We start from the raw sequence: 27,916 nt of genomic DNA on the forward strand, positions 1-27,916 counted from the left end.
GACAGCAATACTGGAGCAGTGATTCCTGCTTCAGATGGGCAGCGGGGCTAAGGATTTCTGGAAGCTTCTCCAGCCTGGGACGGACTCCCAGATTCTAGGAACTGTGGAAGTGAAGAGCCAGAGGCTGCCCCCCCCCCAGGTCTACGAAGACTAGGGGGCTGAAGACTTCACTCCCGCCCCCGCCAGACCACAGCCCCCTCCTCTTGGCCATCCCCAGCGGTTTTATGGCCCTTTTTATGGCCAATGTAATGGCCCAGGTCAAAAGCTTCAGGGAGCTGTATTCTGGGAATTATGCAAACGAGGAGCAGGCCCAGGGCCAGAGTATGGATTTTGTCATTAAACCTGGGCAGGCCATGTCGTTAGTGCAGTAAAACCCACGTCATGACCACAGGTCTCAATATAAAATTATAGGGAACACAGCGGGGGAGGGGAAGCAGGAGGCCCATGGCCATGCTGACACCTGCCACTCTAACCCCTGAGAAAATGGGGGTGGGATGGAGGACATAGGCTGCAGGGTCCCTCTGCTCCTCTGCTGATCCCTGCCAGTGCTATTCCTGAAGCTGAGAACTAGGAAGAGGGCCCATTGACCCAACAGGGTAACTGAGGCCAAGCTCAGAAAGGTATATGTCTGTGGCAACAAGGCAGATGAACTGAGAACAGGCTGTGGGAAGGCTGATGCCTGGTCCCAGGCTTGGAGGGAGGAATCTGGGCTCTAGGAGACCCAAGAGCCAGAGTTGCCTTCCATCAAGCATTGCCTCCCCCTACAGCTCTCCTCTGGCCCCTTTTTGCCCCCCACCCAAAGCACCCATTCATGCCTCCCTCAGCCCTGACTAGGGCTGCTCTGACGGAATCACCAACTTTCCTTTTTGGCTTTCCTACTAGTTTGTGATCTCCTTGAGGCCAAGAATATGTTTTATTTATCTCCGAACTCCAGTTTCTCCTAGAATAATACCTGAAGTAGGATCATTGTTTAATAAATGTTTGCTGAATGAAGAAATAAATGAAACAATGAGATCAAAAGCCAAGTACCGGGGTCCCTGTCCAGTTCTGAGTCTCAGTTTTCTTATCTGTAAAACGAAGATAATGGCCTGGAGAATGTCTAGGGTGTCACTCACCTCTGAGATTCTTAGGCTGCGTGAAGTTAGAGGCACAGCTGAGACTAGAATTTCATCTCCCCACTCCCAGACCAGGACTGCATCTGCTGCTTGTACTCAGAGCTGACTTCCAGCTGTCCCCAGCTTCTGAGGCACCAAAGCTTTCTCTCCTCAGAGACCTACCAAAAGGGCTAGCACCTTACCTGTCCCACCCGACACACACAGCTGACGTCCCAGCTCTGCGGAAGTCATCTGCCTTCTAGGACAACCTGTTCTCTGGTGTTACTTTGCCTCCCTCCCTTTCTCTTTTCCTCTCCTTTGCTTCGTCATTCAGCTTTGTCATAATCTGTACTGGGTCTGTTTTCAATTATCTGTAGATATAAAGATGGATAAGAATGGCCCCTGCCCACAAGGAACTCATAACTCATTCATTCATTCATTCATTATTCCCATTCTCTACCTGGAACACTTCGAAGGCACAACTTAAATTTCACTTCTTTGGTTAAGCCTTCTCTTTTCTCCACTCCTCGAGACACATGCCCAAAATGAATCGCTCCTTTGAGCTCTCAGGTTGCTTAGGTGGGGCATCCAGGAGAGCAGCGGTCATCTTCAGGCTTGTGTCAAAAGGAGGTGGGTCCTTGTGCTCAACCTGAACTGGGGGCTCCCACAGGCATAGGGTGCTCGACTTAGCAAATAAAAGAACAGGGTATTCAGGTACATTTGAATTTAGAAAAACAAGGAATAGCTTTCAGTCTAAGTATGTCCCAGGCAACATTTGGGATATACTTATACTAAAAATTACTCATGTTTAGCTGAAATTCAAATTTGCCTTAATCTGACAACCCTACTCAAGAAACCATCTGGGTCATCAAAATGGCATTGCCATTAGCTCTCTGAAAGCTGATTTTGACCCTCTCTGGGCACCAGTGGGAAGAAGAAGCAGGGAGAAAGAGCTGGGCTTCAGCTAAAGACGTCCCTTCTATAGTCAGAATTTACATGGATAGGCAGGGATGTTTCTAGATGAAGAGGGCACCTCAGCCACATGCCTGTCAGCAGAGGCCAGCGGAGCACCAAGTGGGAGAGTGACAGGGAAGGAGTTTAGGGACCCTACAGAAGGTGCACGAGGCAGCCTTCAGGCTCCTTCCATGCGCGGGGTGCTCTGGTCCCCACAGAGTGGGGACAAAGTTCAGGCTCCCGGCCGGCCTGCCAGCCAGCATAGCCAGCACCCTACCCACCTGTATTCCACATAAGTGGAAAGGCATTTTGGAGGGGAGACCCAGAATCTCTTAGACTCACCAGAAGCCTAAGACTCACCAGAAGACTCACCAGAAGCCTATGAGGTTATCCAAGTGACAGGTGGCCAGACCTGAACAGGGAGAATATAGATGCCAGAAATATTGAAGATGAGAACAAACAGGATTTGGTGCTTAAGTGAATGTGGAGGGTGAGGCAAAGGTTACCGGCTTGGGTGACTAGGTGAATGTGGGTGTCTAACTGACGTGGGCACTGCTGAGGGAGCGCAGGTTTGGGAGGCGTGAAGAAGCTGAAGAACTCGTTTTTGGATTATTGAGTTTCAGATTCTCATGGACATCCAGACATTGATGTCCAATAGGCATTGGGATACAGGGGTCTGGAGAACGCAGGCGGGGTCTGGGGTAGAGCTATAGATTCAACAGGGAGCAAGTGGGAGTCAGGACCATAAGAAGGTAAAAGGTCGTCTAGCATGCGGAATGAGCAGGGAAGCGGCTGTGGGGAGAATCCTGTGGAGAAGCGAGGAACTGGGAGGTAACGCTACCCTGAAAGCCTGGGTCCTTTTCAGTCTTTTCCATTCAACTGTGAGGGCCTCAAGGGCGGGGACTAGATCTGATTATAGTCTGTGTCCCACTTCTCTGCACTGGGCCTGGCTCAGGGTAGAGAGCACACAGTGTTTGCTGGCTGACTGTAGGAATGGATCCCCTTTCTTCGTCTTCCTTCTCCAGATTTGGGGAGTGTGAAAGCAGTAAGGAAAGGAGAAACAGAGGGGGCACTGGGTATTTCAGGTGATGGTATGATTAAACCAAGACCTTCACTAACCTGTGTGAAATGAAGTGATCAAGGTTTGATTGCACAGAGCATCGATTGTGTCCCAATAGATTTCCGAGAGGGGAGCTGGCTGAGGAGGTACCAGTCATGGCCACAGCCTCAGAAGCTTCAAAGAGGAGTGATGGCCGTGGACTCTGAGACCCTCGGGCTCGCCCCTCCTCTAGGCCAAGAAGCCCTAGGAGGCAACAGCAGGCTTGGGTCGAAGGATTGGGATACTGGGTTTCCCTCCACAGACCAGCCCAGCTTATATTTCTGTCTGTTCTTCTTCCTTCACCAGGTAAGAAAAAGGCAGCTGCATTGTTTGACAGCCAGGCCCCTATTTGCCCCATCTGCCAGGTCCTGCTGAGGCCCAGCGAGTTGCAGGAACATATGGAGCAAGAACTGGAACAGCTGGCCCAGCTGCCCACCAGGTAAGACACCTACCAGGGGAAGCTGCCTGCAAGAGTATTCCACTCAGGGTTCTAGACCCAGGTCCCAGGAACAGCCACCTGGTCCACACCCCAACCTCTAGGTAGAAGACAAGGCCCTGCTGCCATTCTCCTCCACTCCGCTTTCAATCATCACATGCTCCAGCTGATGGTGCTGTCTTTCTCTTCTCACCCTATTTTTGGAGATGGGAAGAGAGTGACCTCTCTTTAGGCCTCAGCCTCCAAAGGGCACAAGAGGAGCTAGAACGGCATGAGCCACTGCCACAGGCCCTGCACTGCCATGCTGAGCCTCACAGCAGGGTGACAGAAGCTGGAACTGGGCCCGATAGCCCCACCAGAAGGCAGCCTGGTGCTGCGATCCAGGAGAGTAAGCACTGCCTTCTCTGTGAATCTCCAGGTCTGCAAGGTGACAGTCTTGAGAATGTGCATGTCCCCTACTGCTCCAGCCCCCCTTCCTTGTCCCTGCCTGAAAGACTGGGCAGAGCCTCCTGGACAGCCTTGTAAAGGAGCCAGATTATCAAAGGGAGCAGAGGAGGGATATACCGAATCACCCCAAGGAGTCAGGAATTCACAGAACACAGAGGTGATGGCTTGTATCTACTCCAGGGTGTCTAGGGCCTCAGCTGAGGAGACTCGATGGCTGGGAACTGGGTCATCTGGAGGCTCTGTCATTCACATGTCTGGTGGTTGATGTTGGCTGTCGTCTGGGCCTTCAGCTGGGGCTGTGACCAAAGCATCTACACATGGCTTCTCCATGTGTCCTGGGCTTTCTCATAGCATGGCAGCTCAGAGGTAGTTGGACTTCCTACATGGAAGCTTAGGGCTCTGAAACAAATCTTCTAACTAACGATATGGAAGCTGGGTCCCCTTAATAACCTAGCTTGAGAAATCACTTAATGTCATTTCTGCTGTACTCTCTTGGTTAAGGCAGTATTAGCCCACACAGATTCTAGGGGAAAGGACATCACCCCACCTTTTGAGGGGAGAAGGGCAAGCTTATATTATAGAAGAGCATGTGGGATGGGAGATCGGGCTACAGCCATCTTTAGAAAACGCAACCTGCCGCAGAGGAGCAGGCTGCCCCGCCGGCTCGGTTCAAGTCCTCAAACTTGACTGATCCCCCTTCCTTCTACTCTCCACCTAATCCCTCATGCAGGGTGCAGGGCACCCCAAGATGAATCAGAAAGGGTCCTGCCCCCAGAAGTTCATTTTGTGGGAGTAAGGAGAGCCGAGCAATAGAAGCCCTGAGCGGTAGAGACTGCTCTATGGGAAGGACTGGAGCTGCGGGGAGGCCTCAATGAGGCACCAACAGCAGCACAGAGCAGAGAAGGCCTCCTGAGGGACGTGAGGCCCCAGCTGAATTTTGAAGGAAGAACTATTACTTATCTATTACCTCAAAACCGAGCGGCTTGAAACAGCATTTATTATCTCACAGTTGCTGTGGGCCATCCATTCAGGAACAGCTTAGCTGGGTGGCTGTGGGTAGTTGCAACTTCTGGCTCAGAGTCTCTCATGAGGCTGCAGTCAAGGTGTCCACCAAGGCTGCAGTCATCTGAAGGTCTGAAGGACTGCAGGATCCGTTCCCAAGATGGCTCGCTCACCTGGCTGTTGGCAGGAGGCCTCAGGTCCTCCACACCAGGGCCTCTCCATAGGGCCGCTGAGTTTCCCTGTGGCCGTGGCAGCTGACTTCCCACGGAGGAAATGATCCAAGAGAGAGACTAAGGAGGAAGCCACAATGCATTTTATGATCTAGTCTCAGAAGTCAGACACCATTGCGTCCAGTATATTTTACTCTATTCACTGGAAGGAAGTCACCAATCCAGCCCACACTCAAGAGAGAATAAAACTGTAAATTCCACTTCTTAAAGGGAAAAATATCAAAGAATTTGTGGGAATACTTAAAACGACCCCAGACGACTATACTAATGAAAATAATGGTAATCCTGTTGAACACTCACTATGTGCCGGCGCATGTAGTGGCAGTATTACATTGCATTAATTTATTTAATCTTTACAACAACCCTCTGGGGTAGGTAATATTAACTCCATTTTACAGATGAGGAAACTGAGGTACAGGGGGTTAAGTGACTTCTCTAAGGTTGCACAGCTAATCAAGTGGTAAAGATAAGATTCACTCTCAAGCGATCTGACTCTATACGCAGGCTCTTAACCGCCGCACCCCCCCACACACATACTCACGAGCCCCGGCCAGGGACTAGCCTGGAAGGGGCCGAGGGTGAAAGAAACATCCTTCTGTAGTTGAGATCCATACCTTGGCTGCTCAGGAGGGTTTCGGGGCAATTTGCTCCCAATAGAAGACTCCCCCTCAACAGGAACAGAGAATAGAGGTGAGATGGAGGGACCTGCAGAGCCTTGCAAAACCAGTGCACTCCTAAGGGTGTGGAGACTAGCGGACCAAGCTCTCTTTCTGCCTCCTCAGGGGCCACCACCCTACAGCCCAGTCCCAGTGGCTCCACCCACCCCTTCACTGCCCAGGACATCACTTCTGTCCACAGCTTTTTTGTTCCACCCCCACCCGTGACCCTGCACCCATCCCTCCTCCCCCAGATCCGCTCCGAGCATCCCCTACTTCCACACCCTTACTCCTAAGTCCGTTTCCCCACCCAGAGCTCCCACATCTGCACCACTGCTCTCTTCTGTGTGCTGCCTCCCCCACTTCTGTGTCCCTCACGCCAGGCCCAGCCCAGCACCCCCTAACCCCTTGCACGCCCCCCCACCCCCAACCCAGTGTCTGACAGCCGGACAGCGGGATCTGCACAGCAAGTGAAATTCCCGTCGGATCGATAAAGCCGAAGCGCTGGCGGCGACGGGTCGATGGTTTTATCTGTCTCGGCCCCGCCGCGCCCGGCGCGCTGACAGTCGGACCGGCCGGCAAAGGCGTTCAAGGGCAGCCGCGCCCGCCGCCCCCTCCCCTCCTCTCTCCGCCCTCCCCTCCCTGCGGCCGCTGCGCCCACCGGACTGCAGGGTGGACCGGCCTGCCGCCGCCCTTGTGATTTATCTGGATTTTTAATTGGAAAAAATTTGCGAATTAATTGATTTCAGGAACTTGCCAATTAACATTGTAATTGGGTGCGTGATAAATTCCCTAGGAGCGTGTCAGCTCCCTGCGGGCTAGCGTGGGGAGGGCCCCAGCCTTGGCTGCCCTTGCCCCGCCCCTGCCCGCTGTCTGGGAGGCAGGAGAACAGAAGAGGTTGAAAAAAGATGTGGCACCTGGCTCTTGAGACCCTTCCCCGCCCTCCTCCTCTTCCTGTCCTCAGCTCCCTGAACTGAAAGGGGCCTTCCACCAACCATTTGCCAGATGGGGAAACTGAGCCCTACAGGAGGGCAGAGCCCAACTGAGGGCATCCCCTGTTCATGGCACCCGGAGGCTTCCCCCCTTTACCTTCTGCTCCATCGCTCTTCTCCTCCCTGCCTCCCCCTTCTTTTCTCTCCTCTCCAACTGCCCCCTTCCCTCTCTTACCCTGTCTTTGCCTCCTTTGCCCTCGCCACCCTCCCTCAGCCTATCTCTGTATCACCCAGAACTGGCACTCTGCCCAAGAAGCTCCTCAGGCTGAGCCGGGTGCTGTGCCTTCTGCCTCGGTCTCCCCTTAGGAGCAGACTGCTATTTCAGATACCCCCAAGAGCTCACACAGGGAAGCAGGGGCCTTCCAGCTCCCACACTAGGGCTGGCCGCTTTTCACAGATACAGGTGCAAACATACACACGTGACATAGAGGCACACACATGTACCCCCATTCCAACACCCATTGATGTGCTCTCACACACAGCCTGAGAGAACCGCGTCCCACAGGCACATGGGCACACAGACAGCTACAGGACGAGTCAGAACTCTGGTTGGCAAAGGCTTATACTTTCCAAAGCACTTTTACATTCAAGGTCAGAGGCTCTGCCCACACACCCTCCCTCACTCCATCCTCTCTTTCCCCTCTCAGTCCTGCACAAGGTTCCATTAGACCCTGGGACTTGGCTAGTTAGAACCAGAAGGGCAAAGTTAGACTGAGGGCCAATGGTGGAGGGCCTGCAATGCTGGAGGATTGTTCTAGAGGTAGTAGGGAGTTAGGACATTGGTGAGGCAGAGGGAGCTTATCAGGGAGCTGAGCTGTAGGAGAATCGCTCTGGAGGCCAGTGTGGGGCATGAGTTGGGGATAGAAGCAGGGAAGCAAGTGAGGAGGTTGGGGACAGATGCTGAGGCTGACCTAGCACAATGGATGTGGCAGTGGGAAGAGGGAATGACGAGATTGGTGGAGGAAGAAGCGGGAGAAATTATCTAGTGACTTGTGGCATACTTATTACTAGGAAGAGTTTTCTGACTTGGGAGACTAGAAGGGTGATGATGGCAGAAAAGCAAGTATCTGAGGGAAGGAGAAGATGATGGACAGGGTTGTGGGGATGCTGAGCTAAGATGTCTCTGGGATGGTGATGGGGTGGAGACTGGATGTGTACTGATAGACAGGCAGGAACATAGATGGGGGCTGAAGATAGACAAGCAGGTGACGGGGGTGAGGGTGAGGGGAGTTTGCCCCAGACTTCTCCGTGGCCGTCAGACAAGAGTTTCCACTCAGAGGAAAGGGCTTTGGACATGGAGAGATTGCACAAAGCTGAAAGTGGGGCTTGGCTTGGCAGGGCCTGAGCTCAAACACCTTTTCTGGGAGGCTTCCAGAGCCACTTCGAGATCTAGCCTCTACACTGGGAAGCCAGCTCTCTCTGGTCAGTGCTTTAAAAGGGCTGGAAGGAGCCAGAGGGAGGCTGGGTGATTCTGGAGGAGAGGCGGGGTGTGGAAATGGCAGTGCCCCCACCCTCACTTAAGCCTTATTTAAGGCCGGCCTCGGTGTTTGGTTGGGTAATGAACTAGATAAACAATTCCCCAAATAGATTAAAACGAAGTGTAACTTACAAAGGCGGCTGGTGATGATGGTTTATTCCCGGGCAGCGCACCATTTCTTTATTTCCAAGGATAATTCAGTGTAAATCACCTTAATTAAAAGTGTCAGCCCAGCCCATGAATATTGTACTTAGGAACGCGTTTCCTGGGTCCCAGTTATAATTTAAAACCCATGGATCACTAGGCAGCGAGTGACTGAGCAAGGAAGGGAATTGTTGGGGGCGGGCTGTGGAAACAGGGAGGGACGAAGGCCCGGCAGAGCAGAGCGGATGGGCTGGGTGGGAGGCAGGCTGCCTGCGGCTCCGGGCTCAGACCCCTCCTCTCCAAGGGGCCTTCAACAGACTCCTGTCTCTGGGGGACCAAGCACACTTGGAGGTGATCAGGTAGCTAGAGGAAAGGTAGGGTTGGGGGGTGCTTGCTCAGAGAGAAGGAAGGAGTCTGGCATAGTACCAGTCCAAACAAGGAAAGGGGAGAGAAATGCCAGGAAAAGATCCAGAGGATCGACAAAGGGAGACACTGGACATTCTGACCCTCGGTGTCCCCATTTCTACTCATCCGCAGCGTAAACTAAAGCCCAGAGTCAGCAGGACCCTCCCCGAAGCAGAGAGAGAAAAAGATCTCAGAGCTCTGCCCTCCATCCTAACCCCTGACTGTCATTAGGAAAGCAAGGTGGGTGGTGGAAAAGCAGCACTTTGGACTCGGTCAGACATGAACTCAAATCCCAAACCCTGCACTCACTGTGTGAGCAGAGAGGTGTCATTTAATCTGTTAGTCAACTTTGTAAAGTTTCTGTAAAGATAAGAGAGAACACATACAAAGTACCTAGCCCCTGCCTGCCACGTGTCATGGGTGCACAATAATTATTCATTCTTTCCTTTTCTGTTCCAACCTGACCCTGCTGAGACCCTGCTGAGACAATACTCAGACCTCAGTCCCGGAGCCCGGCGAGAACAGTGTGATACAGTCCATGCCTCGTTTCTGTACCTGTAGGCCTGGGCATGGCACCTGGCACCATGGTGATGTCAGGGCTTGTCGACTGAGTGAATGAAGGAGCGAAGGAATGATCAAAGTCGTGACCACACGAGCTAGTGGCTCCTCAGGAGCAGTCCGGTGTCCTCTCTGATCCCCAGTGCCTAGGTCAGGGCCAGGCATGGAGCAGGAATACAAGAACCATGTGTGAACACGGTGTAATCGCATGGAAGCTGGTCTGGCCGTCCTTCCCCATGTGATCAGACAGGCAGACAGCTTTGTTTTACACTCAGACCTTAGCCTCACCCTGCTGCCGAGCCTGGGGACCCCTGCACTGTGACGTACGTGTCTGTGTTGGTGTGAGTCCGTGTGTCTGCCTTTGTGGGTGCATGAGTGTCTGGGTATGTGTCGGTGCACATGGGTGTCTGTATCTAAGCATGAGTTTGTGGGTTGGGGAGCAGCTCTTCATCCGGCTCCGGGTGACTGCTGTGAATGTGTCTGTATGGACATGTCTCTGGGAACAGGACTCTGTGCTTGTGCATCTGTTTGCTTATGTGAGCCACCAGGTATGACCACATGTGTCTGCATGGCTGTTGACAGAATAATAGAGAGACAATGGATATGTGTGTAGCTGCCCTTACACCAGCGTTTCTCACCCTCGACACTATTGACATTTTGGGGTAATTCTTAGGTATTGTGAGAGGCCACCCAGTACACTATAGGATGGTTAATATCCTCTACCCACTAGATGCCAGTGTCAAACTCCCCATCCCACGTTGTGACAATCAAAAATATCTCCAGACATTGCCAATATCCCCTGGGGGTGAAGGGAGAGATAAAATATGGCCCCGGTTGAGAACTACTACTTGTTCTGCATCTGCCTCTGCTTTTGCTTGTGTACTGGGTGTGTATGTGTCTGACTCTGTGCGTGTTCCCTGTGTACACACCTGGGGAATCCGTGTGTGCCTCCATGTGCTCTGCCTTGGGGGGGTGTCCTTTGTGCCTTCTGGCTATCTGTGGGTCTGATTTACCTGGACGGCTTGCACCTGTGTCTGAGCCAGGACCCTACGTGCGTGGGCAGTGTCTGCCTCAGTGTGCATGTATTTGTGTGTGTGGAGTTGGGTGAGTACACGTGTGTGAATGTGTGAGCACAGATGTGGCGAGCATAGTGAGGGCAGCAGGGGGGGGGACAGGAACAGGGATATTAATGTTTCTGAAGTGGATCTGATTTGATATGTCTTGTTCCATTGTCAGCATCTGTTTAGCGGGGATTTGTAATACTTTGTGGCTCTGGATCACTCATGCTTAGCGCGGGATGTGGCCTTGCATACCAATTTTGTTATTAAACACAGTCCTCGCCTCCCCCACAGCCCATCCATCAACTCCCGCCCCCACCCCCGTCTGCTCCAAGCCGCCCACCATATTTCAGGGCCCAGCTCCCGCCCGCCTACCGCGCCCGATGCCGGAGGGCTTGGGGCTGACAAATTGAATCAGGGGGAGATCATTCCTGGCCTAACGCAGTTTGCAGCATGTTGGAGGGAGAATTGACAAGAGCCATGTCAGCTCCATCACCCCAATCCCATAGGAGTTTAGAGCAAGCTAGGGACAGGGGGTGGAGGGAAGGGGGCATTCAGGACAGACAGAATCCTCAGGGCTGATACCAGGAGTCAAGTAAAGCCTCTTTCCTCAGATTCACAAGGGAGCCAACCATGCCTAGTGTCTGTATCCCCTTCCCAGGAGCCAGCTCTGGTCCTTAGCCCCTGGTGATGCTGAGCTAGGCAGGGCCAGCTGGGGTTGGACTGGGTGGAGCTTGGCCAAGCAGGGCTGGGCTAGGCTGGCTATGCCTTCTCTCTTTGGGGCCTTCTTGCTATTCTACTCTTGCATGCCCTGGGCAGCAAGTGGAATGGTCACCCTGTTCTCTTCTTTCTTGGCAGCAAGAATTCCCTTCTGAAGGATGCCATGGCTCCAGGCACCCCAAAGGTAGGTTGCCAATTGTGTGTTTTCCTCCTGTCCGTCCTAACCTAGGCCCACCCAGAACTGGTTCCTCTTGAGGATAAAAGGAGCTCTTCCTGGATCCCCAGCTGTCTCTAGGGTTTGAATGTCGGCCTGAGGCCTGGGGCTGCCCTGTACGATTGAGGCCTGTGTGTGTGTGTGTGTGTGTGTGTGTGTGTGTAGTCTGAGTGTGAACTAGAGTATGCTCATCTGGCTTCTTCTTCTTCTAATCAGGACAGGGGTCAAAGCCAAGAAGGACCTGGGGGTTTGCGGGACCCAGGCTCTAAGGCTGGAGAGAGTCAAAGGAGGAAGGTGAGCTGTAGCAAGTAAAGGAAAATATAGAAGTATAGTCAAAACAGGTAGCCTTAGAAGCCAGCCTGTGTGTGTGTGTGTGTGTGTGTGTGTGTGTACTTTGTCCTGAAGGCAACAGGGAGTCAGGGAGGATGCTGGACTCATTTGGGGAGACAGTCTGCCCCTCTGAACAGACACTATGGGAAAGAGGCTTGAAAGCATCCGATGGAGAAAGGAAAAGTGAAGGGCCAGTGGACGGCCCAGACAGTCCTGAGCACAATGACATGATTTGTACCAAGAAGTCCCGTAGGTGGCTGCAGAGGCAGGTGGTGCTGCTTCCCCAAAGGGGATGGTTTTGAGGGAGTGGGGACCTGGGGAAGAAGACTAACCCCTGACTCACTGAGTGTCCCCTCCCCACCCCTCGGTGTGTGGCCACATCCTTTCTCCTAAGTTCTCACAATGACTGGGAAAGGCAGGAATCCCTAGACCTTTTTATAGGGACTGAGGAGTGAGTGTCGAAGCTTCGGAAATGGATGAAATCAGTCAGGGAGAGTGTATGGAGAGATTAGAGCAAAAGCCAAGAAGAGAATCTGGGGACTCCTGCACTGGGGGAGTCTACATAAGGCACAGGAGCCAGGAGAGGGGCAAAAGAGGAACCGTCATGAGTTAAAAGGGGCACAGAAGAGTATGGTATCCCAGACTCCTAAGGAAAAAAGTTCCAAAATGTGTGGGGTGGTCAGCAGTCAAATAGAGAAAGTCTGGAGAAGGAGGCCATTGTATTTAGAAACCTTAAAGGCATTGGTGACCTCTGGGAGGGCAGTTTTGGGAAAAGGGACCAGAGTGACAATATTAGCTCCAGGGGTTGGCCCAACTCCCCTGCAGTCCTTTAAAAAGAGTAGGAGTGGACTTTGCACCTTCATTCAGGATTTCACCCAACACACAGCAAGCTGTACAGAGGAGAGACAGGGAACCTAGGCCAGGCTTGGCTCGGTGCAGGCTCTGGCCAAGGAAGCAAAGCTCTCCCAGCCCTGAAGAGAAAAGGTGGGTGTGCCAGGCAGCTGTGGGTCATAGCGGGGGGTGGGGGGCACAGCCACACTCCAGCGTGGCCCAGTCCACAGCATTCAGTGCTTGTGGTTACAGAAGGTGGCTCATGGACAGGCTACGAGGTCAGCCACCACCACCACTGACCCCTGACACCTGAACATGGCTGGAGGCTGGTGTTCTGAGGACAAACAGATGCAATTCCCATCCATACCTAGGGCCCGTGTTCACAAATGAACACTCACACACCCAGGTTGGAGGACACACCCAGAATGTGAAACATGCAAATTCCTGCAACGACCCACACAGCCATATTGATAGCCAGACCCAGGGGCAAGGGGCACTGCCCAGCACTTCCAGGTACGTGCTCACACCCCGAAGCTGACCATCTCAGAGTCTGTCCTCCGCCTTGACCAAGGCTTTAGGGAAGCATGTCATGGGTGGAACAGGCACGAAGGAGAAGGTTCAAGCAAGAGACTGAGAGGATGGGGAGAAGGAGGGCGGGAGGAGGAGGAGAGGGTGAGGGGGCCTTAGACAAGATTGATGGCCTCGTTGCCATTAAGAAAAAAATTAGCCGGTGGCGGCTATCATATTAAAGGGTGAAGAAGCCGTGAATTATTTTCTTAAAGATCTTATCGCTTACAATGATAATTTTACCTTCCAAAAGGCCACTTTTAATGAGGCGAAGAGCCAGGCAAAAAGTCATGATTTAATGCCGGGATTTTTTTTTCCAAACACATTTTACTGCTTTTTGGTCCATGTTTAAAAAGCGCCAGTGACCTTTTTTTATTCCGCTTGCCCTAGGTGTAATGCTGAGGCCTCTCAGGGCTTCTAACCTAGAGAGAGAGACAGAGAGAGAGAGAAACAGAGAGAGAGAGAGAGAGAGAGAGAGAGAGAACACGCAAGCATGAGCTTTCTCATGGAGGGGGCAGGGCCACATTGTTTCCCCTTCCACGGTATCCTCCTTGGGACCAGAGAAGGGGAAGGACATTGCCTGAAAGCCCACCTGTTTTCTGAGCTGGGGGCCGAGTCACCCACTAGGCCTCGCACTGGGCCTGGGTGAGTGAAGAAGGGGCTCCTACCCCAGGCCCTTCCCAGCCTTTCCCTCCTCCGGCCCTTGGGGTAAGGCCCGCGCAGTCCAGGAACGGTGCCAGACTAGCAGCTGCCCCTCCCTTCCCAGGGCCCTTGCCTGAGGATGTGCAGCATGGCCACCGCATGCGGGTCACATCCTGCGGCTCCGTCGGAGATGAAGGATAAATGGCCGCTCCATCTTTCCCAAATTGCTTTCTTTAGGCTGTCACTGGCGATTTGGCATGGTTTTCTAGGCTGGGGAGGCCTCCTAGGGAATTGTATGCTTCCGGCTCAGAGCTGCGCAGGCTGGAGAAGGTGGGGGGAGGAAGTATGGATTGCTTTCAGGCCTCTAGGCCCCCAGTTTGCAGCTGAACAGGCCTTGGCAAGAGCCAGCAAGAGCAGACTCAATGTGCCATGTGGTATTTAGAATTGTGGTGCTTGCACACAATTTAAAGCAGACAGTTTATTAATCTAAACTGCAGGCGTATGTAGAAGAGGCCATGTAGGATTGACACGGGGGGATTAGTTTTGCTAGGGTTTTTACTAGGGTCATCGCCACAGCACAGGGATAAATGGGCCCAGCGTACATCCCTAGCTGCACACAGGAAACTCATACATACTATTTAATTTACTGTCTCTATAGCAGGGGCTGCCATCCGCCTGTGTTAGGGACAGGCAGGGTAGGGTGTCTGGTATGTGGCTTTACCCCCAAGCCTTCAGGGGTTTCCCTGAGTCTCTGCTCCCAAAGGAAGAACACAGCATGTATCATCTCTGCCCACTGGGAGTGGGCTGGGAGTCCGCTCCACTGGGGCAGAGATTATCTGGGGTCTAGGAGGTGTGAGCCCTCTCAGCGGGTCACTACCCGTCCCAAGAATCAAATGATCCTCTCCCACAACCACACTCCCAGGACCTGACCTTGTGCCCTTAGAATCTCAAGAGTGGTCCCTCTGTCCATCCACCCTCCTTCTCTCTGCCTGTCTCCCAAATGCGCCATAGGACTGGAAACTCTAGGGGACTGACTATAGGACTCATTCAGCCTGAGGCCACATGTCCTTTTTCTTCTAGTCACTCCTGTTGTCTGCTTCCATCAAGAGGGAAGGAGAGTCTCCGACCGCGTCTCCACACTCATCTGCCACGGATGACCTGCACCACTCAGACAGATACCAGGTGAGGAGGGGTGGCCCGGGCATGAGAAGTGAGCGCGCCTGAGTGGTGCGAATTCCTCCCTCCTCAGGAGGCAAGAGCAGGGGCCTGAACTGTTTGGTTCCCTCTGTCTAGCGCCCCTGACTGAACCCAGAAGGCACAGGTGTCAGAGAATGTGTCTTAAATAGATGGATTTTGGGGAGCGATGCCAAGGTCACTGGGGCTCTGGTGGGCTCTAAGCACCTCTGAAGCCTCCCATCCCATCAGGAGGTGTCCTACAAGGTTTGGTTTCATGAGGGACCCAGAGACATAGACCCAGATCACCTGAAGATTTCATACTTCAAAACCACGATCCCCTGAGCAAAGAACCATTCAATCTGCCAAAACTTGGTATCAGGCAGAGAGAGAGAGAAAGAGAGAGAGAGAGAGAGAGAGAGAGAGAGAGAGAGAGAGAGAGAGAGGCACACATTGGCTGCGAGTGCCTTGGGCAAATGTGGAAGGGAATAATCACACAATCCTAAAACATCATAGCAGGAAGGGGGCCTCAGGGTAATATCCTATCTCTATGTGGACCTTTTTTTGTGGCAAGGAGGAGAAAGAACTTCCCCCAGAAACGTCTCTCTTTGAGGAGAGACAGAGCCCTGCCTTTGAAAACCCCAGTCAGATGGAGGAAAACAGGGCCCTGCTCCCAGGAACATTTGTCTAAATGGCAACAGGCCTTCTCAGGGAGCCCCAGTGTGAAAAGGGAAAAACAGCCCTGACTCAGAAGCCCTGATCTGATGCAGAAAGACAAGGTGACAGGGACTTATAATCTGGGGTAGAGAGGCAGGGTCACTGCTGGCACACATGAAACCTTTGTAGAAATTAGTCATGTTCCCTCTGGGCACCCTTTCCTCCCAGCTGACACAGCCTGGAATCAGGGCGCAGAGCTTGGAGAGGGGAGTGCCAGTGTGGGCTGGCACCTCCTCTATTGGATGCCTTTGTATGAGACTCAAAGTGCCAGCCCTGGGGAGGGATCCCGGCTCTCATGAACCCCGGTTTGAGAGAGGTAGTCAGCCAGCACCGGGGAGACATTGCCCTCACCCAAACAACCCTGGTTTGAGATGGAGAAATAACCTAACCCTAGGGAATTCTGATCTCACAGGGAGGGAGACAAGGCTCTATCCCAAAGAGTTTCCTTCAAAGGCAGAGACAGAGCCCTGCCTTCAGGGGCCCATCTTTTCTATGTACTTCAGTCACAGCATTCAGCATCTGATGAACTAGGAAAAGAGGAACTGTCAGGCATAGGCATGGCCATGGCATACCAAGGCATGGCACCACGGCCTTCCGTGATTTAGATTCAACCTGTATTCCCAGCTTCCATTCCTAATACTGCCCTCCATCGATCCTATGGGCTATGTCACCGAATTAATGCTAACCACTCCCTGGCTGTGCCATTCCTTTCTTGCTTCTGCATTTATACATGTGGTTTCTTCTAACAGGACTATTTTACCCCATGTCATCAAATTTCTATTTTTCCTTCAACAATCTGCCCAGATCCCATCAGCTCCAAGACGACTTTCTGGATTAGCTCTCTCTTCTCATGACCCCTTTGTGTCTCTATTATTGCCCTTATGATCTTATATTGTGATCACCCCTTTAAGTATATTTCCGTTATCTATTGGTGTATAACAAACCATCCCAAAACTTAATGGCTTAACACAATTTATTATGTCTCATAGTTCATTTGGTTGACTAGGCTTTTCCTCACTTATGCAGCTCATTCAGCTAGAGGATTGGTTGGGCTGGAAAATCCAAAATGGCCTCACCACACGTCTGGGAGATTGGGAGCCTTGGTTCTCTTCCACATAGCCTCTCATCCTCCAGTAGATTGGCTTCCTTACTTGGCGGTCTCAGGGTGGTGTCCCACCAAGAGGACGAAAGACAAAGCTGCAAGACATCTGGAGGCTTAGATTCTGGAAATCACACATCACTTGGCAAAGCAAGTCACAAAGCTAACCCAAAATCAAGGGATGAGATGTAGCTCTTGATAGGAGAAGCTGCAAAGAATTGTGGCCACATTTAATGTATCACAATGGGCCTGACTCTTCCACTAGACTTAGAGCCCCTCCAAGGCAAGGACTTGTCTTATCCTTCTTTACTCCCTTCCTTTACTCAAACATTTATCTAGTACTCACTCCTGCTCGGCCCAGTGTCCTTGCCTTTAAAGAGTTAGATTTACAAATAGATAATTATAGCCTAGTGTTTTAAGTGCTATGACGAGGGTATAAATAAGTTTCTGAGATAGCACAGTGGAAGGAGGAAAAAATCAGAGCAAGTTTCACCGAACAGGGTTTCAGACGATGAGTAGGCGTTCACTTTGGTGGACAAGGAATAAAGGGTATTCTAGATCAAGGCAAAACTGTGTGCAAAGGGCATAAAGGTATAACCCAGAATGATGTATTTGGTTTTGTTAGCAGTTCAGTTTTGTTAGACTATAAAACACAAGGAGAATTGGTAGGAAGTGAAGCTGGAAAATACCCGCGGGACTAGATGGGTATCCCACCCCCTGATCTTTACATAATGCCTGGCGTGTAGTCGTTCCTCAATTATGTTGGATTTTTAAAAAAATCATTGAATTAGGCATTGAAATTAGGGGTATTTGTTTCTGGTTTGGATTCCCACTTATTTAGCCCCTGCTGGAGTACCTAACGTCTTAACCATTACTTCACTTTACCTTCATAGCAGCTGTGCAAGTTAGGATTCATTGCCCCCAATTATTGCTAAAGAAACAGGCCTAGTGAGAGGAAGTGACTTTTCTAAGAACACAGGTATGCTGAGCAACAGAGTCAGAATTTGAACTTGAGTCTGCCTGGCCTTGAATCCTGGAATGTTTCTCAGTCCTGCACTGGGCTCATGGGCTTCCCATATACGTCCCCCTCCTCTTCCCACTGATATCTCCTGCATGCTAAACCCTGTGCTGGGTGACTAGATAGAGATGACCTCCCAAGAAGAAGGGGCAGATACGTAAACAATCAAAATCTACAAGATCAGAGGGAAGCCTGGGTCTGTGAAAACTCAGAAGAGGCAACTAACCCAATCTTGAGGGACAGTGAAGCCTTCCTGGAGCCCTGAAGGATGAACAACAGTCAACCAAGCAGGGGATATGGGGACATGGAGGATAACGTAAGCCCAGAGTCCAGAGCATGAAGTGCTCAGAGAACTAGAGGTAGCTCTGCCGTATCAGGAGGGCAAAGGGAGAGAGCGGGTGGCTGGAAGAAGAGACTGCAAAAGTAGACAGAGCAGGTCAGAGAAGGACTGTATGCCGTGTTGCAGATCATCTAGCTGGAAAACCACTGAAGAATTTAAAGAAGGTGGGGAGACAGGGTCAATTTTGAACAATACAAAGATAACACATTGTGTGTAGCGTGGAGGTTAGTTTACAGGAAAAGAAACTGGACACCAGAAGGCCAGATGGGAGACAGCTGCAAATTTAGAGCGTTCATAAGATTATTAACTGGAGAAGTTACATGCAAGATACCGTGTTTCCCCAAAAAATTAATATAAGACCCGGTTATATATTATATTGTATTGTATTGTATTATAATGTTATATTAAGACCTGGTCTTGTATTATAGTAAAATAAAACCAGGTCTTACATTAATTTTTGCTCCAAAAGACGCATTAGAGCTGATGGTCCGGCTAGGTCTTATTTTCAGGGAAATAGGGCAGGTGTAGCCACTGAAGAAACACTCAGGCATGTCTTGCCTGTGCCAAGCTCTGTGCTGGGCTTCAGTTCACCCACATGACTCACACAGGGCCCCAACTCTGGGGTAGTCAGTGCACTGATAAGAATTTGTATGAACTATAATGAAAGTAGACATGGAAATACTCTAACAGGAGGGAAAGATATTTTTCGGTCAGGCTTGGAAGGTTGAGTAGGAGATACACAGAGATGGAGATGAGAAGATTTAAGCGCCCTTTAAAGGTAGGCTCGCTGAGATCTAGAGAAGGATTGAGTGTGAGGAAGGAAGAAGGGTGGGGTCAAGCACCACTCTCCAGTTTCCAGTGTAAGCACACCTGAGTGGACAGTGGTATCCTCTTATGAACTAGAACCCAGGAAGGAGGCGCCTGTTTGGGGGATATCGAGTTCCACGTTAGCCGCATGGGAGCTCCAAGCAATGTCCAGCACACAGCTGAAATGCTGGGAATCCTGTAATAACGAGACTGCTGAAGGGCTAGGCGGCGGGACAGTTGAGAAGTGCGGGGGATTCCACCATCGGGAATTCCGACGCCTCCTACGCAAAGGACCAGCAACCTGGCTGCCCAATGACAGTCGCACGACAGGCGGGAGACCCGGCCGGGGCTCTGGGCGGAAGGAGCCCCGCGGTGGGAGGGGGCGGGGAACGGGATGGGAGGATCTTGCAGCCGCTAACTGGGGCGCGTAGGTTTTGCGAGCGGTGGGAGGGACCCCAGGGCCGCCCCAGCCTGTTGCCACCAGAGTGCGAGCAGCTGTTTCCCTATCTCGGTCCGCCCCCCCATCTTGAACTTTCACCCCGTCGCGCGACGGCGGGTCACGTGATCAAGGCCAACATGGCCGCCGCCGCCGCTGGGAGCTGAAGTGCCGCCGCCGCCGGGCAGCCGGGGGGAATCCGCCCGCATCGCCGCCCTCGCCGGCTGGGCGGCCGCGGGGCCCGGAGCGCCGAAAGCGGGGGCTGGGGCGGCACCGCGCGCCGGCCACGGGGTCCCGTTAGAGGAGCCCCCGGCGGCTATGCCGAGGGCCCGGAGCGGCCGGCGGAGCAGGGGGGCCGGCGGGAGGGAGGAAGTAGGTTTGTTTACGGGCTGTTTGGGGCGGGGCAGGCCTGGACCAGGGTCGCTGCTGGGGCGGGGGCCAGGATTCCAGGCCGTGGCTGACGCTATCTTCTCTTTTTTTGCATCTGCCCGGGATCTTCCCCCAGACCTTCCTGCGAGTGCGAGCCAACCGGCAGACCCGACTGAATGGTGAGTCTTGCCCGGCCCCTCCCTCCGCCCCACCCCCGGCCTCCTCCCTCCCTCGCTGCCTGCAGCTCCTGGCTTGCCTGGGTCTCATCGACATTAGGGCCCATTGGCTTCTCACAGTCACAGCGCCTGAGTATGTGCTAAGCAAGGCGGCCGCCCTCAGTTTCCCCGACTGTCTCGTGGAGGTTGTGGTTCCCAGCTCTTGTCCAAGCCTCTCTAAAGGCCTTGAACCCTGGGGGGCAGTAAGTGCCAGAGAATGAGGAATAAACTGCACAATTTCACTCGGGAGCTCAGCTTTGAATTTGCAAACTGCTGGGACCTCACTGTACAAGCCGGCAAGGCGCTGAGAATGTTTTTCTTCCAGTTTTTAATCAGTGCCCAGTAGTGTGAATACAGCCTCTCTGCTGAGACTTGACAATGCAGTGAGATCTGGAGTTCCCACGGCAACAGGAACTAACTCATCCCAGGGTTCTTTGAGTTATCAGTCGGCCCACATTTCACAAAGGTGATCAGCGTGGGCTCGACAGCTCTTAGAGGCCTTCTCTGAAAGCGGACTGTGTATGCCCTACTTGGCGGCCCCACCCCCACCCCCTCCTTTGGATTCAAACCTCTGGAGCATTCCTGTTTGCTGAACACAATTGAATGATCCTAGCTTTTTGTGCTGACTGGGGTGTGGTATGTGTGGGGGTTGACGGTATGGGGCTTAGGGTCTTTGGGCCAGCTGGTGAATGAATGAGGCCACGGATATTCAAGATCCACAACTCCTGCCACTTGGTTTCTCCTGCCAGGCTGAGCCCCATTCTGGGAAAGGGAGAGCTTCATCATGGGCCAGCACCATGTTAAGCGTTATTTTCGTAACACCTCTGAGAAGAAAGTGTTAACACACATTTTGTAGATAAGGAAACTGAGGTTGGGAGAGGTGACAGGGATTTGTTTAAAATTACACGTGTAACTGAGCCATGATTTAAACTGAAGTTTGTTTGCCTCCGAGGCCTGGACTTCTCCAACCATGCCATGCTACCTCCATGGAAAATCCTTTGACTTTACCTACTCATGGGTAGCCTCTCAATAGGGAGTAAAACTTTCCCTACCACACTTTGGTTATTTTGGCGAGAAAATAACCAAACTTGCCTTGTTTACCTGAGAATTTCCAGGTGATGTTTAATCCATGGGGGTGCTTTCCTGGGACTACAAGGGATCTTGTGGCCTGGGTGGCCTGGGCAAGGAGAGCATCCAGTATCATGCCCTCTTTGGCAATCCTGAGAGATTTATTACTTTATTCCGTCCTCGGTGTCTGTCATAGCCCCCTTCTTATGAGGGAGGCACTCCCTTGGGCTCTCGGCAGGGTAGGTCAGGTATCTTTGTATTTGCACACTGCTCATACAGGTTTCTGGCACTCTCAGGGTCCCTGCTCAGTGCCTTTCTGATACCTGCCATTCCCTCTCCAGCCCAGCCCTGGCTCTCGAGTGTCAAGGTGGCAGGAGCCTGAGACTCCAAGGGTTAATTCGGGCTGTCAAGGTGAAGGAATCTAGATTTGTCCACCAAAGCAAGTGGGGCACCAGAACGTAATCACATCTCCAATAGGGAGAGCACAGGAAATTAAAGAGACGGGCCAGGCTACAGACCAAGGTTTCTCAAACTCCATGCTCAGTCCTGATGGAATAGTAGCTTTCCTGTTGATTTGGGTCTTTTTAGGGCTACTCTTGTTTTAGAGTTGGAGTAGCTCCCTGCCTCAGGCCCGCAACAGGGAGAAGCTGGGGCCCTCGCGCATATTCTTGTTGCCTTAGCACAGTCACGGGACCAGTCTTTGGTGATGCTGATCAGTCAGGGAGATTCTTGGGACAGGAGAGCATTCTAGGCTGTGGAGTCAGGCCTGGTTTCCTGCCTGCCTTTGGCACTTTTTAGCTGCTTGAACACATGCCTTGATCTCTCTGAGCCTTGAGTTTCATCATCTGTGAAAACAAATAATGCAACCTAGCTTCAGTACATAGAATTAAATGAGCTACCTTGTGTAAGGTATTTGGCCCTGAGCCTAACATTGTTGAAGCTCAAAATTGCAATGTGTCACTCTTACCAGTGTCACCTCTCACACACACACACACACACACAGCATTCCCACCAAGGTCAGTGTCCACGAGAAAGTTCTTCCAAGCCCTGCAGTGGGAAACCATTCCCTCCTTGGCCGCCTCCCCTCTCCACCCCCATCCATCTGATCTCAGGGTAGCTACCTCTACTTCTGCTATTACATCCAGGGAGGGGCCTCAGGGAAGAGTCCCTTGTTTTGACCCCTTCCTGCTTCAGTGACAGGAGGGCTGCAGAGAGGGATTAGTGAACTAATTAGAAATGATTGCATCTCTCAGCATTAATTAGCAGTTTTGTGGGCTTGCAGTGTGCACTTTGGAATTGAGCCCCCTGCGGGACAGCATGGCAGGCAGCCCTCTGCCTCAGGGGCCTGACAGCCAGCCCCTCTGCATTGATTAGAACTGATGGAACAGGTTTGGGTAGGCACAATAAGGGCTGCCCTCGCAAGGGACTGTCTGACTCAGACTCTCTGTAGCTTTGGGCCTCGGTCTCCTCTTCTGTAAAGTGGGACCAGTGGACATGAGTAAAATTCTTCCTGTGATGATTCTGGGTAGGACACTAAGGGCTCTTGGCCCAGGAACAAAAGGGATATTAACTGATGAGTGAGTAACAGGTCACATCAGGCCCCTGGAGGGACCTTGGGTTCTAGCCAAGAAATGTTCTCTAAAGTTGTATTTCTTGACACCGAAAGAGCCCATGGTCTTGGCCTTCTAGGGAGATAACCTAGCAATATGGAGTGTCTGCTCATTGGACTCCTTGCGTCCTGCAGGTCGGGAGGTATGGGTTAAGCTTGAACGCACTGGCCAAAGAGTAGGCACTTGGCTGGCCTAGCTCCAGTCTCCTCCCCAGGTGCTCCTGGCAAGGCCCAGTCCCCAAAGGAGCAGAAGGTGCTGCCTAATGAGGGCCGGATCAGGCACTGAACAAAAGGGCTAATGGCTCGCAGGAGGTCAGGATGTGTCAGCTCCACTGGGACCCTGGGAGCTGCAGTGACCGTCTGCCTGTTCTGTGCTTTGTTTTCGGTTTCTCCATGCAGCTCGGATTGGGAAAATGAAACGGAGGAAGCAAGATGAAGGGCAGGTATGTCCCCTGTGCAGCCGCCCCCTGGCAGGATCGGAGCAGGAGATGAGTAGGCATGTGGAGCACTGCCTTTCTAAGGTAGAGGGGCCGTCACCACCTACCTCCCCTCCGTCTCCCCTTCCCTTGTCACGAGTAGCTGCTGACTGCCTCCAGTTCTGTGGGCTCTTGGGGTCTTCGTGTGGTCTCAGCAGCTTCTTCCTCTCTGTTCTTTGCCCTCTGCTGTCACTCTCCCACTCCTTCTGTGGGGCTCCATTGGAAAATCATTGGGAAGAGGCCCAGGTCTTTGACCTCTAGAATGGTTTACTTCCTGGGAGCCCTAGAGCTGGGGGACCATCTGGCACACCACAGCCGGGGGCCAGGGCTGAGCCTTCCTTGCAGGCCCTGGGGGCAGGTAGGGACAGCCTGGGACCCGCATGATCCTGCTCTGCTCTTCACAGAGGGAAGGCTCCTGCATGGCTGAGGACGAGGCCGTGGACATCGAGCATGAGAACAGCACCCGCTTTGAGGAGTATGAGTGGTGCGGGCAGAAGCGGATACGGGCCACCACTCTCCTGGAAGGTGGCTTCCGAGGTATACGCAGCTGACACACAGGCAGTGGCACTCTGGTGGCCAGGCCTCTGCTGGGTGTCCATCTGTTGGGAGCCAAGAGGCCAGGGCTGGTGGCCTGTCATCCATTCCACCACGTGGGAACTGCTGCTGGCGGGGCTCCTTTGTGACCATGCTGCCTGCCTGTGATGTGCATATTAAAATGGATGTATTTGGGTGGGGAAATGGAATTGTGAGACTGCAAGCTAGGAGTGACGGGGGGGGGGGGGGGGCTCTCAGCCTCGGGTGATGCATTGAAGGTGACAGCCAAGCCGCGTTAGCACCTGCATAAAATATTAAAGGGACGGTTATGCATTTATCACTCCATCCCTCTTAAGGCTGATAAATGAGAATCCAGCAACCTGCTGTACACCTCCAGCACTGGGGGCCCCGAGGGCTTCCAGGCAAACACATTGGCTTTTCTTCGTCCTCCTCCTCAGCCCCATGTCAGAGAAATCAGTTGCAGAGGAGAGAGTGAGTTATGGCAAAATTTGACCTCCCAGGAGCTTCATTGGTGAATCTAATTTTAGCTCTGATCCCATCCCTTCTCCCTGGGTGCCCTCTACCCTGAAGCAAGAGGGACCTGGACCCAGCTGCTCCCTGCTTCCTTTGGGCTGTCTCCAGGTCTGCAGGGTCCTGCCCAGCTCCACTGCCCTCCCAACTCCTTGGAGGGATATAGCTTGGCTCAGTAGAAGTCCCCCGCCCACACCAGGTCAGATAGCCCAGGGCCAGTGTCCTCCTGTCCAACTCCCCTGCCTTGGGCAGGGGAAGGTGGAGCTATCTGCCTCCTGTCCTCTAGCTCTTCTCTCTTTCTGTGCACAAGCACAGCTGGCACTGCAGCTTGTGGTCATTAAGTGAGCCAATCTGCTTCCCATCTGCCTCCAGTTCTCTGGGCATCACCCTTGGGAGTACTGCTGTGTCTGGTCCCTGGGGAATCGCACAGCAGCTGGGAAGAGGATCTCTGCCTCTTTGGGGTCCTGCTACGTGGCCTGGTGCTGAGGGGTGGTCTCCACAGTGCTGTCCAATTCAGACTGGCTACACGAATGGGCTTCTCTCTTATTACCCAGTGTTTGGGGACAAGCCAAAGTATAAACCAGGAAGGTTAATCAGACCAAACTGGTTTCCAGGCCTAAGCACTGAGCTGGGGGAATGTTCTTTGGGCATTTCACTCTGCTCCTGTCCTAGAGTTTGAGAGGTCTGAGGCCCCGGGAGGACGAGCAGCAAAGCCCAGGATCCCATGAATGGGATACACAGGTATGGTGACAGCCTGTGCAGGGTCAGCTCCAGGACGCTGCTCTGGTCCACTCTGTCGGCTACTGCAGATACTCAGATCTTCCATTGCTGTGGCAACTTCTTAGTCAGGTTTCTTGGCACAGAACTGGACGTGATGGCTTTGGGGCTTAAGGGGGATAAAGCTGTATAGGGCCTGCTGATTTGACAAAGTATTTTCCCTGCACTGGGATGCACTTGCAGAGCCGGGGTGAGGGGCTCTTAGGCCCCGGGCGGGTGTCAGTTTTCCCTGAGTGTTTACACTGTGAGGTTGTTCCTTTCAAGAATTCCTGATGGGAGTTCAAAGGGGGCTTTTCTTTGAGCGATTTGGAGAGCGAGAATGAGAGTGAGACTTGAAGAGGGAACGGGGCCGGAGGTGCCTTTATCTGCAGAGAATTGCTCCAGCTTTCCTGATAGAAGCTGCTGCCGCCTCTTAAACAGCTTAGTGCAGTCAAAAGACAGGCAGACTTGAAAGGCTGTTTTACAGCGAGATCAGCGGGGGCCACGAGGCAGAGAGCGGGCACAGTGGAGCGGAGGAGGCTGAGGCTCCTCAATGGAGGAGGGACTATCAAAGGAAGCCCTGGTGATGCTGACTGCCTCTGCCCCCAGAACCGTCTGCAGAAGCGGGCCATCTGTCAGTCTGCCTCCCTGGCCAGGACTGATAGGCCCCAACTCGGGGGGCTGGGTGTGGCCCCACCAGGCGGGCTGGTGTCAGTGCAGTGCATTGATCGCCCGCCGGGCGGGCCGGGCCGCAAGCCGGGCAGCGCGTGCTTAATGTGATTGAAAGGCAGTTAAAATGGCGGTGACCTTTTCAGGAGGAATTAGATTGCCTGCCAAGACCGGTTAGAGGGAGTGATAACGCCAGCTGAAGAAGCTGCCCAGCCGACTTCAGAGAGAGGGAGCAGAGGCAGGATGAGCAGGCGAGCGGTGAGGCCCTTTTAGCTGCACTGTGCATGCTGACAGAACAGAGATTGCGGTCCTTGTTAGATAGGAAAGAATTGAAGAATTGCAGATAAGTTCCTGTATCCGATCATCCCCTACCCCTCCTCCCAGACCAGGGCCCCTTCGTCATCCTCATCCTGGGCCCACTGGGAGCTGGTCTGATGGAGCACAGTGGTCACCTGGAATGTACTCGGCTATGGAGCCAAGGGACAAGCAAGAGTTGTGGTGGAGACGCTTGGCTGAGGGAAGCAGGCCTTGGAGATGGGACGTGTGGCTACTCCAAGTAGCTGGGTAGTAGATGGGATGGCAAGCCTGAGTAGCTCAGGTCCGGGCGTGCTGGGAATTGGGATTTTAGGACAAAGTGAAGAACCAGACAGAACACATAAGCACCAAGGTCCAGCTGGAAATACATCTTTAAGAAACTGAAGGAAATAGAAATTTCAAGAGAGTAAGTTGGAAGAAACTTTCGGTGTCTAGGAAACACTGGCCCCCCCCCCCCCAATTCTAGGAGAAATTGTGGGCTGTGCGCCTCAGCAGTTGATTGTGCTCTCAGAACCTTCGGTTTGCTAACCTGCTACTGCTGTTTCTCCCCACCCAGAGTTACAGGTGCATCGGGGCAGCACACATTGCCCAGTGCTCCACCAACACCCTCCTAAAAGAGCTCAGCAGTTAAGAGAAAAAGATGCTCCTCTGGGGCACCACGCCAGCCCTGGGCAGGGCACCAGGCCACAGGGAAAAGCTAAGTGTACAGCCCTGGCGACAAACCTGCTGCTACGTATAGTCAAAGGGCGTACGTGGGGAATGAGCCACACAGCTTTCCTTACTTCCTGTCTCCATCTCCTGGGTCCTGGAGAAGAGACGTAAGGTGGAGAGCTTTCATCCCTCCCCTGTGTTGGCTGCCACTGAACGTTCAACCTGCTGGTTTTGAGGAGCCTGGAGCTCTTCTGAAATGGACAGTCTGGAGAGCGGACATGGCAATGGTGGGTTTCAGATAAGGTGACAGTGATGTGGTAGACACGAGTGGTGAGATGGAGCGATTCCCCAGGAGGCTGCATGGAAATGGAAGGTGCCGCCACTGTATCTTTGAACCCCGAAGGGAAATGCGTTGCTAGAATCCAGGATTGAGCCCCTGTGAATCAAACAGGTGGAGGGGAGGGAGAGGGAGAGTAGTAAGAGAACCAGCTGTGCAGGGCCTCCCCTACCCAGATCCTGGCCTAGGAACTGCATCTGAAGTTCCTGTCTTCGATTTAGGCTGGTTCAAGTAGGCTGGATGAGGGATCATGGCGAGGACAGGCAGGGCAGCTTACGCACAGACCTTTGTAGCGAGAGGAAACTTCAGTGCCAGATCATGGGTCACGGGGGTGGGAGGTATCGTGAGTCCAAGGGCACAGAGAAATAGGCCTTGCCCTAGCTGCTGCCCCTTTGGCATGTTGGTTCCCAAAAGATGGGAGCCCAGGTGCTAAAATTGTCCCCCAAAGCAGCCCTGCTGCCTGGTCTAGTCAATAACAGGTGCCGGCACAGCCAACTGCTGGAGGCCGTCTTGGAATGGAGAGGGTTAGAGCTGCTGCCTTCGAACTCCTAACCACATTCAGTCACAACTGTTGCCTGGTGGGAGGGGTTGGAGAGGTGGCAAGGAGCAGGGCACCTTCTGTCCCCTGTAGCAACTGACGGGATTTAATCGCCTTTTGGAACACAATTGTTAAGCGGGGACAGAGGGAGTGCAGGCAGAAGGAGCAAGTATCAATGGTTTTAAACGGCGTCTGTCTCTCCGTGTCTCTCCTGACGTGAGGCAGTGAAACGCGTTATCGAGGAGGCCCGGAAAGTGGCTAAGTGCGTTTGACACACGCCAACTCCCTGCCTCCACACTGGATAATTGCATTGTCAACTGTTCAGCGAGATGGCAGGTGACACTGCAGGCCGATTGATTGTCCCGCATCGCAGCTCCCCAGACTGTCAGCTCCCCAATCGAT

The 27,916-nt window shown here is 52.8% G+C and overlaps 1 protein-coding gene across 5 annotated transcripts in view; it reads left to right on the forward strand.

Annotated features, from left to right (window-relative positions):
- RNF220 (ring finger protein 220) overlaps positions 1-27,916 on the forward strand; it is a 214,916-nt gene that overhangs the window by 176,444 nt on the left and 10,556 nt on the right. For 2 of the 5 annotated variants that reach the window (XM_033113441.1, XM_033113444.1), the window contains exons 3-8: positions 3,454-3,586; positions 11,411-11,456; positions 14,937-15,038; positions 19,952-19,994; positions 23,107-23,228; positions 23,588-23,720. In XM_033113441.1, coding sequence (XP_032969332.1) covers positions 3,454-3,586; positions 11,411-11,456; positions 14,937-15,038; positions 19,952-19,994; positions 23,107-23,228; positions 23,588-23,720 — 579 coding nt within the window. Of the gene's footprint in view, positions 1-2,809; positions 2,880-3,453; positions 3,587-11,410; positions 11,457-14,936; positions 15,039-19,585; positions 19,819-19,951; positions 19,995-23,106; positions 23,229-23,587; positions 23,721-27,916 lie in introns of those variants that run through there. The other 3 variants (XM_033113446.1, XM_033113445.1, XM_033113447.1) reach the window with 3 other exon arrangements.

The sequence above is a fragment of the Rhinolophus ferrumequinum genome, chromosome 9 (assembly GCF_004115265.2).
Source record: "Rhinolophus ferrumequinum isolate MPI-CBG mRhiFer1 chromosome 9, mRhiFer1_v1.p, whole genome shotgun sequence".
NCBI classification, from domain to species: domain Eukaryota; kingdom Metazoa; phylum Chordata; class Mammalia; order Chiroptera; family Rhinolophidae; genus Rhinolophus; species Rhinolophus ferrumequinum.